We start from the raw sequence: 16335 nt of genomic DNA, 5'->3' as shown, positions 1-16335 counted from the left end.
TAACTTGGAGGGGAAATGCATTTTTTTTTTCTAGTACAAGGGTTCTGTGTTTAAATACTTCCTTGTTAATTACTAAGGTCTGGTTGTTGCCGGTGTCTCTCTGTGATGAAACCAGCTTTCTATGGGAACTTACTTTGTTAAGATCTTGAATAAACCACAGAATCATGTATTCTTTAGTTTGGAGATTAACAGTCTCATCCTTCTCATTCTCCTTATCTGAANAAAAAAAAAAAAAAAGACTAGATTTCCAACTCTCTCTCTGAAAATGAACACAGCAAAATATCAGTTGAACAATAATTCCCAGTGTTAAGACTTTCCATCTAGAATACTGTAGTTTGATGCATCATCATGATTGTAATTTTTTTCTTTATGTGTATTTTGCCTGCATATATATGTCTGTATACAATGCCCATGGAGATCTAAAGAGCCATCAGATGCCCTGGAGCTGGAGACCTAGACAGTTGGGAGTGGCCATGTGGTTGCCAGCAATGATCTCTCCAGCTTGTGCCTGGAAATGTTATTTAGTGCAGTTTGGCATGTGAGAATATGGGTCCTTAATTTCTGTGGGATGCTTGCTTGTTTGTAAACTGGGTCTCAGTATGTACTGGCTGCTCTAGAACTGCCAGCATTCCCTCCAGCCTTAGCTTCTCAAGTGCTGGGATTACAGAGTAAGTCAACACTCTAGCATAAGAGTTTGAATTCTCTAGTTCACCTTGATTATAGAATGCAATTTTTCTGGCCTTCAGATTCTTCATTAAAAAGTATCGTGAGGATTTGTTGTTGATTATTGTTTTCTATTAAAAACCATTTTTCCAAGTACGTATGGGCATTACACAAGTACCGAAGACACAGAACACATGTTTTTTTGTTCTGTGCATTTAGAGTAAAATGACAGGAGAAAAAAACTGGTCATCATGGCCACTTGCAGAAAAGTCACTGTGGTTAGTCACTCTTAAACGATCATATTACTATTTTCATAGTTTTAGTATTTTCTACCAGGCTACAACAAAAACCTTAAAATTAAGATGAAGGGTAGAGTTATTCAAAATATATTGTGCCAAACCGGGGGAAACAAATAAACAACCAAAACAGCATTAGATTTCCGTGGCCATAGGCAAGAATTAGCATTCATGGAATGCAAAGCAATTTGACCTCTTGAGTGCTGATTAAGACTCGGAAGAACACTTAACACTTGTCAGGAAGGTCTCAAGGTGAACTAAAACAGTGAGGTCGCTGCCACGTTTAGGTCGCAAGACATTTAAGGTACTTTAAGTGTGAGCTAACCAAGATCAATCCGGAGTAAAAACAAGCTCCAGGGTGAAGATTCGGGAAAAGGGTTATGCCAGCTAGCACGCTGAGTTGTCTGCCCTCACACTAGGTCTCGCAACTTGGATGAATCTCACCGGTCCGCAGACTTCCGTTTCTGACCTCTCCCCCATTACAATTAAGTTTTATTTTAGTCCACCTCCTTCACTACAACGCCAACCGCTGCAAATCCTTTCCAGACCTTCCAATCCGCCCTCTTCCAGACAGCTGCTGCGGCTGCAACGACCCTGCACCCGCGGAGAGAGCCGATGTCCTATTTGCTCAGCTCGGGGCATGGTCGGCTTCCGATTGGTTGAAAGGAGAAGGCGGGAGAGAGGTGTGCCCTTACATCATCGACTGGCCCCTCGCTGCGCGGGATTGTGGGAGGGAGAGGGCCACTGGGAGGAACTAAATACCCGGAACGACCTTTGCGGGCCAGGGCGGACGAAGCCCGGAGCCTATGTCTCCGCCCACCGGCAGGGCGGGCTCCGCCCCCACTCCTCCAGCCAGGCCGTCAGGTGATCTGGGGCTCGCCTGGTCACGTGGACAGGGCGGGCGCGCCCGAGCTGGCCATGGCGGCCGCGGTGTCCGGTGTGGTGAGGCGGGTGGAAGAGCTCGGGGACCTGGCTCAGGCTCACATACAGCACCTTAGCGAAGCCGCGGGGGAAGACGGTGAGGGAGCGCCGCAGAGGGAAGTGGGCGGACGGTGGTGAGACCCGAGGGAACCGCTGCACTCGGTGGCCAGAGGCGCGGCCTTCGGTCCGAGGCGGGGTCCCTGGTGCTGGCCACACTGAGGGCTGGCACTGCTGAGCTTGGTCCCCATTGGGCAGTCATCTGCCCTCTCCTCAGATGTCATGTTACCCATGCAGCGTTTTCTACGTTCCTTGAAATCCTTTTTGTTTACATCTGACCAGATGTGTGATGTCGAATCTGCGAGAAGGGTAGACTTTAAATAAACGTACACACGGACTTTCTCCTGAATGTTCATACTGCCCAGAAAATGAACAGTATGTTTTTTCTTTTTCTTTTCTTTTTTTTTTTTCATCCAGAGAGACATACATGACAGTTCACTTTTTCATTACTGCCTTGTAAATTTCCACTTTGTGTTCAATTCAAAATTCAGCTGTAAATACATACTGTACACAGTTATGGTGTAATTGTAACNCCCCCCCCCCCCGCCCCATTTTAGTCCTTAGGTATTTCCTTAGAAGGGAAAATAGGTTAGGAAATACTTCATTCTTCTGACATCAGACTCGGTTTGCTTTTTATAAATTCTCAGTTGCCAATTGGTTCGACAGTAATCTTTTTTTGTTTTTTGAATGTTGAGCCTTTACCATCATCCATGAGCTTTAAAATTCTTGTGATTAGACTCATAGGATGACCATAATGAAACATTTCTCCCAGGTGTATTTACAGAATCAGTTCTATAATTAAATGAAGCACATATGACCACACTGAGGCGTTTTATCGCTTTGTTTGTGGCAAGTGGAACATAGAATTTATAGTCACTGTTACCTCCCTGGGCTATATCCATGTGTCAGCCAGAGCTCAGGTAGTCTTATTTACTTATTACTGAGCCTAACAGTAATTCATACTTTCTTATGAAAGAATTCTGTGATCCAGTGTGACAGGAGGCCTGGAAAGGAGTTCAGGGTTCGATGGCCTTGTTTGGAGGCTTTATACATTTGAAAATGTACTCAAATCATAACTGTAGCCGTCTGCTTTACAATCTACTAGGCAACATCGACGTTAACCTTACCAGAGAATTACTAATGGGGCTTACTTACACCAGATTATATGCATTTGAATTATACTTGGCCCTTTTTCATACATCAAAATCAATAGACATCGGAAATTGGTCCTTTAGCCTAACAGTCATTTGTTTTTATTGAGTTGTCAGTATCATTAGTTTCTATTTCATTCAAACTAGATAATAGAATGCTAATCATCATTCCACTTAAGAGTGCTCTGTATTTATGGCCATTTTTGTTATTGTTCATATATTTCTCATTCTTAACAGTATGATATTGTCCTACATAGAGTTATAAGAAGGACCTTCTCTGAAGATTATATGAACCTTGCCAGTTTACTTTAAATATTTCTAGTAAAAAGAATGTATTTTTATGGACTTTTCCAGAATGATAGATATGCCACCACCACACCTGACCTATAATAATAACTGTGACACTCCTCTTCAGCAGTTCAGTACAAGTCTTTGCATTTACAGTAATCTCAGAAGTTAACGGGAAAAATATAAATAGCTTGTACAGCATGTGGGGAGGCCCATGGTCTGGACCATTTTGGTTCTCAGTAGAATCTTGTTTTCTGGATAGTAGGGTGGTACTTCTGGGCCAAGGAGAGGAGAGATGTGAAGACTGCTAACTAAGAGTGATCTTATAGCAGTAGAAAATCCTCTAAAGCTAGAGGTCACTAGTGACTGCCTGCTGACATAGCCGATGGTATTTTATTCTAACACTGAGCAGCTTATCTCTTCACCAAATACTACATTGTCTGTCCACTGCTGGATGCCTGGGAAAGCTTCTGTAGTGCAGAAAAGATGCTTAAAGACTTTGTGTCTTGTACTGTGGTGTGGATATGTACTTCATTAAGTGAAGTAGAAGGGTGGACAGTATCTTTGGGGGCCTCAAAATCAGAAATAAAGAAAATATTGTAGTAAACAGATGGTTGAGTTAATATGGTAAAGTTTGGAAAGTTGGCTAAGTTGTGGTAAGAAAACATGCAGGAGATATTGGGGGTTTTTTGTTGTCTGTTTGTTTTCCTATAGGTTTTGAAGGAATGAAGTAATTTGTTCAAAGGTTTTTTTTTTTTTTAATAATTTATTTCAACCTTATGTGTATTGGTGTTTTACCTGCCTGCATTTTTGTGTGAAGGTATCAGATCTTGGACTTAGAGACAGTTATGAGCTGTCATGTGGGTTCTGGGATGTAGACCTGGGTCATCTAGAAGACCAGTCAGTTCCCTCAGCTGCTGAGCGATCTCTGTAGTCCTTCATTTTGAAGTTTTAAAGGAATAAGATATAACCCTTTAAATTGTCATTGTAGTTATACCAGCTAGACATACTTAAGTATGATAACTTAGAATTGTTAACAGTCTGATATTTTATGAATATTTGATCTGATCAATTTTTCTTTTAGTTAATTTAGCTAGTACATTTATAAAATGGCATGCATTCAACAGATGCTCTTTCTGCAAACTTGAGGATTTTGTATTATTCCAGTAAAAGTTGTAAGATTTTAAGTACTTTACAGTATATCAACATTGTAAAAGAAATATTGTAAGAATAGACTAAGAACTACATAGATGGCTCAGTAGGTTAAGCACTTTCGGTGCAAGCATGATGGACTGTGGTACATGCCAGGTGGCCTAGTGGTTCCCATGTAATCCCAAGGCTCCCAGAGCAGGTGGAATCTAGGCTAACAATCACAAGCTTGTGTTCAAGTATGTGTATGATTGAGGAAGATAGCTTGATATCAGTTTTTACTTTACTATACATGCACACACATGTATAGACACTACACATACACACCCAAGAAAGAAGTGGGCTATATGCTTAATTCCTAAATAAAGTCTCATAAAAAAGAATGCAGACTGGATTTGAGAAATAGTCTCAAGGAATCTACAAAGCTTTCACTCCTTTGCTTTTGAGAATCAGTTTACTTCACTGTGATTGGGTTTTATTTATGTAATACTTAGTGTTAGAAGTAAGATATCACGATCTTGTCATAGTATAGCTTTGTTATATCATTTATGGTGCATAGCTTTCCTTGTTTAAATGTTTGACTTTATGTAAAATAATCATGTTTTTATCACTTACAGATCACTTTTTAATTCGAGCCTCTGCAGCTCTAGAAAAATTGAAACTTTTATGTGGAGAAGAGAAAGAATGTTCAAATCCATCCAATCTTTTGGAACTATATACCCAGGTACTAAAGCAAATGTGAAGTCTGGTTCTACTGGGGGTGTGCATGTGTGCACATGAATTCATGTGGACATGGGTACTTATGCATTTGTGTGTATTCGTGTGGAGGTCAGAGGTTGAAATTCGGTGTTTTCTTCAATCGTTCTCCATCTTGATTTTGTGTGCTTGGAGTGTTTCATGTGTTTTACATATTCAGTTTACTCTTGAAGAGACTTTGAAAGGCCTTGGTTAGTTTGGTGACCACTGCAGCTCAGTTTCCTTAGTAAGTAATCCAATATTTTGTGTTTGATGGAGGGACTGGAGAGATTGGAGACCGCGTCCTTCATATGAGAAATGCGCCTTCACCTGCCACCACTTCCTCCCTGGCTCAGCAGTTTGCTTCAAGTTTAAATTCTCTGCCAACATGGTTGTGTGTCTAGTAAAGTTTCTAGTGTGTAGCTCTTCCTTATACTGCAAAGCCCCATCTCTACAGATGTGCTTTCTTCTTTGTCTTAAGGCCATCCTGGACATGACATATTTTGAGGAGAATAAGCTGGTAGATGAGGATTTTCCAGAGGACTCTTCTCCACAGAAAGTAAAAGAGCTGCTCGCGTTTCTTTCAGAACCAGAAATCTTAGCTAAAGAAAACAACATGCATCCCAAGGTAAGTTCTGCATTCCCCAGTGATGACACAACCTTGTCATATTGTCCTGCTGCTGCCCTGCTCTTAGACTATATTTTTGTTGTGGTGAGCGTATCATTGTTTTATGTTAAGATTCAAAGAAGAGGTTTGCCAGTAGTGGTGTGTTACATGCTTTAATCCTTTCACTTGGGAGGCAGAGGATCTTTCTGAGTTCGAGGCCAGCCTGGTCTACATAGTGAGTTCCAGGCTGGCCAAGAGTACTTAGAAAGATCCTGTCTCAGGATAGTGGGCGGTGGTGGAAGAGAACTTAACACTCCAGGCCATGATCAGAAACATGTATTTTATTAACTACTTTCAGAATATTTATTTATATAATGGAATTTGAATTGCAGTGTACCACAGAATCCTTTTCTAACACAGATAGACCTGTATCCCTTTTACTTTTGCAAGTCTTAGTTCTTGACAGTCATAAAATCTAATTGATAAATTTTTTTCTTGCCTTTTTTTTTTTTTCCTTTAAATTTCTGAGACAAGGTCTCACTATGTAAATGCTCGCTGAACTCTATATACCAGGCTGGCCTTAGACTCACAGAACTACCTGCCTCCATCTTCTAAATCCTGGGATTAAAATCATGTCCGGCCACGCCCAGCTCTTACTCTGTGTTTAAACTCCTGATCCTGATGAACATTTCCCACTAGTAACACTGATCCTCCATCTGCTGAGCGGTTTTCTCTCTATCATCCTAAGAAATATTCTCTTGGTCTTTCTCAGAAACCTTCTTTTTTTCTCATTTTAGAGACAGACAGGTATTGCCCAAGTATGACTTCTTCATCCTTTGATAGTCTATGTTATGTCTGGGATGTCCTGTTCACATAATTTTTAACTGTCTTCTCTAGGTGGATTTATATATCTAGTCCTGGATACTCTTTTAATTTTTATTTTCATTTACTTGTGGGTGCATATGTGTGCATGAACGTACATGTACACAGTACACATATGGAGGCCAGAGAACAGCTTGCTGGAGTCAGTTCTCTTCTTCTACCATACAAGTTCTATATAGCAGGTAATTTTAAAAGAACCCACACTTGTTATGGCTCGTGCCAGCATTGGAGGTCTTGCCCAGCCCCCACAGCTAATTCAAAGTGGCTGTGGTTCCCATGGCTGGTCTACAGATGCCAACAACTACTGTGGTCTTACTCAGCACCTCTAGTCCCATGGAGAGAAACACTAGAGACTTGTATACCAGCCAGATTTCGATCAGTAAATCTCCAACCCCAATATGCCCATGCAAAGAACCACAGCTCAGTTAATATATTTACAAGTTGCACGCCTAGATTGGACAATCTACCACTCTACTGCTCCATTGCTCAGCTGTGAAATAAATCCCTAGCTACTGAATTGAATTCAGGCCTTGAGGTTTGGCAGCAAGCACCATTATCTGCTGAGCTATCTTGCTGGCTCTACTAAGTACTACTTGAAGTAAATTATTTCTCGTATTTAAGTGCCTGCTCAGTGTCCACCTAAATATCTTCTTGGCTCTGTGTGTTCATTAGGACAGGTTAGCAGGAAGAGTAAATTACCAAGATATAAAGGCCATGCCATTACAAACACACTTTAGATTTACTAAAATTAATTTTTGCATATAACTTTTCATTATTTTACCAATTTAATTCTTAACTCTAGTCTCTAATTTCTGTTTCTTTCTAGAAAAAAGATACAGTCTCAAATCAATGTGTTTCTAAAATGGTATCTTTTAATAAATAATTTTGCATTTTCCAAAAAATAGTAGTGGAATTTGCTACTGTAATCTCAAGGTATTTTATAAAACTATTTGTAAATTACAGTTATTTTGATGTATATTTACCAACAGACTATACTATTTCTACTTAATTCAAATGTTAAGTTTTCCTCTGTAACCTAACTTGGACAGGTTCTTTAAAATGAGTGCTTTTAATTGTTCAGTTTTCTTTAGAAGTTTGATTTTTGTAGATATACGGCTTTTCTTTGTGGCTGTTCCTTTTCTGTTTCCTTTTAGCCATGCGATTTGCTTGGGGATGAGCTACTGGAGTGCCTCTCTTGGAGGCGAGGGGCCCTGCTGTATATGTATTGTCATTCTCTGACTAAGAGAAGGGAGTGGCTCCTGAGAAAATCTAATTTGCTTCAAAAGGTAAAAAAAAAAAAGAATCATTTATGATTTTGATTGTGGCCATCTACAGGGTTGAAAGCGTTTTATAGCATAGTGAGCTGAGAAGGTCTGGACTAGTGGACCTACACTTTAGGTTCACAGGTTCTTGGAATTTCCATGAAGAGTAAGATGACACATGAAGATTATCATCATAGGAGAACACTGATTTTTATGTTCGCTTGAATGTGAGATACATTTCTAAATATTTTCTTTGGTTGAAGTAGTCTTGTTGTGAGTATCTCTTTGTAGGTAAGGTACTCCTGAGGAGCCTGTATGACCTCTGATTATCTCTGTTCTAACAATTATTATTAGTAGTATTGTGTCACTAAGAGTTCTAGCTCAGTGTGAATGTACCCACAGTATTCGGCAGCTTGAAAACTGAAGGTTATACATTCAGGTAGGAAAATTTAGCTAAACTATATCTGAATCATAAAAAGGACTGAAAATTTAGTCTCATGTTAGAGAACTGTCTAACATGTCTAGGTTCAGTTCCAAGAATTACAAAACAAATAAAATTCCACATATATTTGTAAAGTTCTTTTTAATCCATCTTTATAGAATTTATCCTTTGATAACATTTTTGAACAAGTGTATTATCGCAGCATGTGTTTGTAGCTGACATTCTTTCCTTGTTTCATACTCTTGTATTTGGGGTTAGTTATATTAGGACATTGTTAGAATGTGGAGTCCCATGCCGTTGGACTGTCACAGTGATTGTATGTACCTATGTGTCAGTCAGTCCATTTAGTTCTGAGGAAAGGAAAGGCAGGCTACTTGTTTTTCCAGTTCTTTGTGTACTGCTTCCATTTACTTGGCTTCTTTATTTAGTACCTTGTCGATGGGATCAGCTACTTGCTACAGATGCTGAATTATCGGTGCCCTGTCCAGTTAAATGAAGGCGTTTCTTTCCAAGACCTAGACACAGCTAAGCTGCTGAGTACAGGTAATGTAGTCTCTTGGGAAAATTTTCTAAGTGATTGAAAAATTTTTAAAAGATTTTAGAAAGCTTGCTAACTTTACTCTCACTTAAATTTCATGCTAGATTTTAAATGATTCAAGTAATTCATATAATGTAAAAAAAAAAAAACCACTAAAAATACTTAGTTTTGGTTAGATGTGCTGGCACAGGTCTTTAATTGCAGTACTCAAGAGGCAGAGGGATGTAGATCTGTGAGTTCAAGGTCACTTTGATCTACATAGTAAATTCCAGGACAGCCAGAGGTACATAGTAAGCTGTGACATACATAAATATGTGTATGTGTGTACAAATATGTTTTTTACACACATATATATGTACACATATAACATTTGTATAAACACATATAACCTACTATTTGTGTGATTGTGTATGGTTACCCATGGAAGCCAGAAGAGGGCGCCAGAGCTGGAGATAATTTGAGAGAGTTAATGTAGCATATTACTTTTGCTTATTTTTATTTTGACCAGAATCAGATTTGACTATTAATGTCATACTGGAAATAAGTTTTAGTTAGACATTTTGCACTTTTTATGCCCTTGTTATGTAGAACTTGTTTTATACATAGAAAACATAATGTAGTGTGCTCTTTCATTTTTTGAATGCAAACCCCACATTCAGCTCTCCAGTAATTACTTTTTTCTGATATAGTACTTTAGTGAGTCAACTATTCTGCCAAACCTCTTACCTCACTTCCCACTGTTTTTAGGAAGAATTTGAAGATGACAGCATAGAAGAACAAATTTTGGGGCTTCGGTACATTTAAAACAGCAGAACTGAATTGTGCTGCTAACAGTTGTAGTTTTATTGAATTGTTTTAGGCTAATCTCATAGTCACTGTTGTGTTGCTGTAAGAGACACCATAAGCAAGGCAGCTCTTGTGAAAGAAAGCATTAATTGGGGTCTTGCTTATAGTTGCAGAGGTTTAGTCCATTATCATCATGGTGGAAGCAGAGAGGTAGGTGTTGTGCTGGTCCACAAGGAGCAGGCAGAGAGACAGAGACAAAAACAGAAACAGACAGAGGGACAGATAGAAGCAGAGACACAGAGAAAGGAAGACAGAGATACTGAGCTTGGGCCTGGCAGAGATCAAGGCTCTGGGCTTGACATGGAGTTTTGAACTCTCAAAATTCACTACCGAGTGGTACACCTCCTCGAGGCCATACCTATAATCTTTTTAAATAGTGTAACCCCTCAGTGATTAAGCATTCAAATATGTGAGCCTATGCGGGCCGTTCTTATTAAACCAACATGGTGAAGTTATCATGATCATTAATTTGAGGTAAGGTTCCTTACCACACAAGTACTTAATCATTAGAATAAATCATTTATTTGTGTTATGTGACCTTAAGAAGTTGAATGATCATATATTCAATACTTGTTTTTGTTTTAATTACTTACTTTTTAATCTTGTTTTTTCAAGTTTGGTTTTATTGTGTAGCCTAAGTTAGCCTGGAACTCCTGTGTAGTACAGGAAGCTGGTCTGCAACTGTAATCCTGCCCACCTTCAAGGTTATTGGAATTACAAATGTTCTTACTTCTCCTGCCCTACCTAAGTAATTTGTGTTGCTAACAAATTACCATGCTTTGATAATAGATATTTAGCTATATACTTGCTGGGAATAATGTTAAATTCACCTTCTGATGGAAATTGTCCTGGGTGGGGTTTTTTCCCTAGTGATACAAAGCATTTTGGTTTATCATCATGTGTGATAATTTAGAATTGTATAGTATACAGAATTTAGTGTATTATTTTAGAAGGGCTCTACCAGTGAAATTAATTCTCAAAAAAAGCCCTAAAAGAGGCTCCTAAAATGTTAAGTAAACACACTAAAATGGTTTTAAAATTGTTTGACAGTAGTCTGCTTTGTCTGGGGGTTGAATGCTTCTAGGAAAAAGACGTGCTGACTAAGTTAGGCCAGTGCTAGTGAGAGTGGCCTTCTCCAGGCTAGTAAGTGGTATGACAAAGGTTTATTGCCAGAGGTTTTATTAGTGTTCTAATAACTGAAGTTCTTTCTATATACTTAATTCTAAATGTCCTTCCCAGGAATATTTAGTGATATTCATGTGCTGGCAATGATGTACAGTGGAGAAATGTGCTACTGGGGATTAAAGCATTGCACAAATCAGCAGTCAGAAAATCATGAAGTTGATACTGATGTTTTTGGAGCAAGCTGCACCTCACACAAAGAACCCTTGGATTTCCGAGAAGTAGGAGAAAAAATTTTGAAGAAGTATGTGTCGGTGTGTGAAGGACCTCTGAAGGAGCAAGAGTGGAACACCGCAAACGCAAAGCAAATCTTAAGTTTCTTTCAGCAGCACTGTAGCTAGGTGTTCATCTAGGTCTCAACTCAAATACATAAAGATGCTGAAGTGGGAAAGAAGGCTTTGACAAAGGAGATGTACTACACTGATCTTGAGACTGTTACACTACATAAAGATGCCCAGTGCACTACGCTTCTCTAATGCTGTCACCTTTCCCTGAGTGGTCTTAGGTCTGTGAAGAATATTCTCTAATTTCTAAAATGGCATATATGCCATTCTAACTGAACTTGAACTACATATAAACCTGCCACTGGTAAAGAGGAACCCAATGTAGATGGACAGTTGTTTTCTAATATTTTAGGTTATATTTTTTATTGTACTAAAATATATGTAACACAAAATCTCCTTATTTTGAAGTATGCATACTTCAAAGATGGAAATCAGTTTTTCTCCTTGTTTCAAATATAAAGTATAGCTATAAATGTAGGCAATTGGAATATTGTGACTAATATTTAGATTTCATTTCCAGTAATCTAAACAACAAAGGATTTAAAAGATGAAATTTATTTATTTTGCCATGCATTACTAATAATACTTAATTTACTTATCCATTTTATAAATTATTTTATTTTATTTAAAATAAAAACTGCATGGTTACTGCAAAAAGAAGGTAAGTTGAGTATAGATGAGACCACCATTCGTTCAGACGCTTTAGGGCCCATCTTTGCATATAATGGACTTTACATATATCTGCCTTTCAGTAGGACTGAAATGCTGAAGGCCAAAGAGCCGAGTTTGCTGTCTTGCTCACCGTTTCTCTGCCTACCTCAAATCTTCCGATGCACTAGACTTCTGTCCCAGTGACATCTTCACATTCCTGTCATTTCTGTAACTGAATCTAAGCATGAGCCACACTCAGCTTCTCTTTCTAAAGTCTTAAATTTTAGTAACTGATAACAGTTCTCTTCTTTCCAGCTTTTAAAATTTCCTTGTTTTCATTGGTTTTTCTATTTTCATTCTACAGCTTTCAACCTTTTCACGGGCTTCTCTCGACTGCTCTTAACTCCTGAACAGCAAACCTCTTTCATGCTTTTTTTGCCCCCCACTTCATGGGGCATCACCACATGAATACTGACCTCCCTGTTTCCTCTCCTATTTTATCTCCTTGGCAGCATCATCCTTGGAAGGCTCTCAACACTGTATTAATCTTGTCAGCCAGTCATTCTTAGGAGACTTAAGTTTTATGGAAGGCATGCAATCCTTCAAAGTGTATTGCTACACATTGACTTCACTTAACAATCCTAACTGCAAGCTACTAAGGTGCCTCCCCTTTTCCCACTGTGGTAGAGTCAAAGTTCATTAGTCACCTCTACCCATGCTTTTCCACAGGAAGTTTAGATTATGAGGGAATCAACTCTATTTATGCATTTTTCTGTTTTAAAGGAGAAGAATTTGCCTAATTTCTGTTGAAGACTGATCTTTGTTATTTCTTCTTTCTCCTGTAGTTTCTCATTTTCTGCCTGTTCTCATGAAAGTTTCATTGTCTTCCTTCTCTTTTTCTTTTTACTCTAAATATTCATGTCAAGCAGTATTTCTCACTGCCATCATGGCTTATGCCACCTATAATGTTAGGCTGGTTTGCATACCAGGAACTGGAACCCCACTCTCCTTGCTCTCTGAATTTCATTTTTAATTGACTGCTAAATGCCTTCACTTTGACAAATACTGACTGCATGGTCATTTTAAGTTCAATATGAGCAAATAACAAATTTTTATCTCTAAAGGAAATCTTTTCTGCTTCATTTCCCTCCAATTTTGTATGTTTTCCAAATAAGCAAATAGAAGGCCTACTTCCCATCCTTATTTCTGCACACACTCTGATTTGTGTTCTAGACCAACAGTTTTCAGACATTAAAATCCGAGGTTCCTTTTTGATAAACAGAATTCTGAATAAGCAGTGGAAGCCAAGGGAGATTCCACAATCCCTGCCACCACTCTTGGCCTGTCTTTATACAGCCAAGATTTTTATGTAACCTAGCATTTTAGCAAGTTTTATTAGGAAAATATTGTAGCTTTCTAAATCTTTAATGTGAATTTTAGAAGCACAGATTTCTTTAGTGGATCATAATCAATTAATCAAGTGCTTCCACTGCCTTTCCCAAATGCACTCATGTTTTACAACCATAGTACCGTTGTAGACGCCATTATTGCTGGGCTAGTCTTTGTGGCCAGATAAATTACTTTACTTGTATGACATACCTTTAGGAATACTGTGTCTAAAGGCTTTTTTCAGCCCTTTCCAGTAGAAATTAATGTTCCTTTATTTTCTCCCTTCCTTTCACATGTCACAACAGTACAATGTGTTGTAATTATTTTTCTTACTACTGAATGAACTCCATATCTTAAAATTTTATCTTTGCACACACTGTTCACTGCATGGTAGGTAGTAATGTCTTTTGAATTAATGAGGCATGATTTGAAATGCCAAACTTTGCACAAAAGGGTTGCTGCTATTGCATTCCAAACTGCCATGCCCTCTATACCAGTGGTTGATATAGCAAAAGGGAGCATGTCTTCCTCGGAGGAGTCAAGTGTTACCTGAGAAAATAAGACTTTGTCTTCACAACCTGAGAACTTCCATTTTTGCCTTTATGACCTTTGGGGGCTCACTGGTTGGTACAATTATGAGGGTATTTCTGGGTGCTTTTTGTACAATTTACTCCTCTACCCCAAACAATTGGAGAAAATTTTATAGACCATAATAGTTGTAGTACTTTCTATTGTGGTGTTATAAAAGGAAAATACATCCTTTGGTATTACTCTTGATGAGTAAATTGTTTTATTTAGAATGAAGTAACCTCAAAATAACAAATACTCCACATAACAATAAGCCTATAATAGACCCTTTCAATAGCTAATATGTGCCTACAACATGCCATATTTTGTCCTAGGCACTGAGGATATAAACATCCTCCTGTTACAGGCTTTTAGTGGAGGAAGAATGTACAGTATGCCAAGTGATAACACTAACGTACTTAGCAGGGTGTAGGGGACTATTGTGACGTGGAGATGGTGCTATTGTATTTAGAGTGGTTAGAAAGATCCATCTAAGCACTGTCTTCAATTTCCATCCTGTTTTTTCTGATGCCTTGTGTATGCAGTACACCTGAAGATTTTCCTAAGGAAGTGGCTCTTAAAACCTCCTTTTATTGAATTTAATGGCTTTCTCATTAGTGGTGTTTCTGATGCATACTGCCTAAAGGTCTTGGGTTCTTTATTCATTTCAGGTGGTTTTCTGTCCACCCTCCAGTTCCCTTTTCTATCTTCTATAAGGTTATTACATCTCCCCACAGAAACCAAAGCTCTGTATTGTCTTTAGTATTACTTCCCTATTACTTTAAACACAGTATGAAGTAGCATTGTATGGAAACATTACATTAAGAGGTACTTAATATAGACACAGCCTATGTATTATATCATGCTGGTGTTTGGTAGCTTTTGCTTTTCTGCTTCTAGTGAAAATTTATCTTCGGTTTGAATTCTCTGCTGTTGATTAAATGTAAAATGTTACAGGATTTTCCACAATCCTTAAACATTTATCACTCTTTACTCAGTGTGTATTTTCTGATGTGGAGCAGACTTTAAGACTTGATTTAAGAGCCTGTCTCTCTTGCTATGTTTATAGGCTGTCTGGCTGCTGTGCATTATTTCATGTTAAGTCACATATCATGACATCCCCTTATCCTTTGCTGCAGTGGAAAAAGGTGAAAGTCATGACTAAGAGGCCACCATAAAAGATACATTCCCAGCCTCACAGTCTTGTGCTCAGTCTTGTGATGTTCATTAAAGTATGAACTGTGTCTGAAGGTGTTTTCCAGTTATCTTCATGACATTTTAAATACCCACCACTACTAACTTGGTCTCCTTGTAGATTGCTTGTCTCCTTGGGCCCCTTTATAACTCCATGAGGATATTTCATCTGTTACAGAGTCCAGGATTCCATAGTTGTCTAGTATTACTTACCCTTCATTCATTTACTATAAAAGGAAATAGATTATAGAAGTATTATATCTACATAAGCTTAAGATGGCCAGAATTAAAAGTATTCATTATGTACTATGCCGATGTTTCCTAGTTTTGTTTTTGCAAATTTTAGTGACATTTTCCAGCTACAGTGTTTTGGAACATATACTTAATAAAATAAAACGAAACCCCCCTTCTTGTTTCTTACTTTCTTTTATATTTTATTCTTGCATCACTTTTCTGCCCTTATTTATGAATACCTTCCTTCTGGACCTAGTAACTTTCAAAGAGAGTAGCATAATGATTCAGATTGTGAGTTCTTGAACTAGAAGGCCTGAGGTAAATCACAACCCTGTCATTTCCTAACTGGAACTGTGTCAATTGCTAAGTCTTTCTGTCTTTAAATAGTATATTTTTTAAATTATTTTAAGTATGGTTATAAGTTATCTGATGGTGTGATGGGACTCCCAACTCCTATCCTCTGCAAAAACAGGAGGAGCTCTTAAGTACTGAGCCATGTTTTAACAATTCTATAGTGAAGCTGAATTCTTCCTCGCTCAGTAGATAAGTCACATTTCCTTGTAATATAAAAGCAGTGGCATTTTCATTTCTTCATACTTAAATGACTTATGCTAATTTTCTTTCTCTGAATACAAAACACAGTTTAGGGAGGAGAAAGGCCATATAAGTAATCAATTCATAAGTCTTTCCCCTTGTTCTGATAATCTGAGCAAGTGGTTGACCTACTCATTGCTGAGCAATGTCATAGGAAAGAAGAATCATTTTTAAATGTATGTTCTGACAGAATCTCAGTTGCCCAGCTTCCAGCTTTATTGAATGTCTGTTACTTTTCATTTGGAGCTTCAGGTACTGCATTTTGAATGAAGGGCCCTTTTGAAAAGTATCTAGGGTCCACTACTGAGCATTACGTACTATTACATACAGCTATAGCTTGCTAAGTGTTACTTTCATATTTATATACTAGCAACTATTTCCTGTAGCCTAGTGTGTTTTTAAA

General features: G+C 38.2%; 1 protein-coding gene across 1 annotated transcript; it reads left to right on the top strand.

Moving 5' to 3' along the window:
- The first annotated feature begins 1733 nt into the window (after positions 1–1733).
- On the top strand, positions 1734–15510 carry C15H5orf51 (chromosome 15 C5orf51 homolog). The gene is made up of 6 exons (XM_021184125.2): positions 1734–1977; positions 5143–5249; positions 5742–5888; positions 7904–8035; positions 8882–8996; positions 11077–15510. The coding sequence occupies exons 1-6, from the start codon at positions 1878–1880 to the stop codon at positions 11358–11360; spliced, it is 885 nt and encodes a 294-aa protein (XP_021039784.1). The 5' UTR covers positions 1734–1877; the 3' UTR covers positions 11361–15510.
- Positions 15511–16335: the final 825 nt, after the last annotated feature.

This window comes from Mus caroli, chromosome 15 (genome assembly GCF_900094665.2).
Source record: "Mus caroli chromosome 15, CAROLI_EIJ_v1.1, whole genome shotgun sequence".
NCBI classification, from domain to species: domain Eukaryota; kingdom Metazoa; phylum Chordata; class Mammalia; order Rodentia; family Muridae; genus Mus; species Mus caroli.
This window is presented reverse-complemented; position numbering and strand designations above follow the sequence as displayed.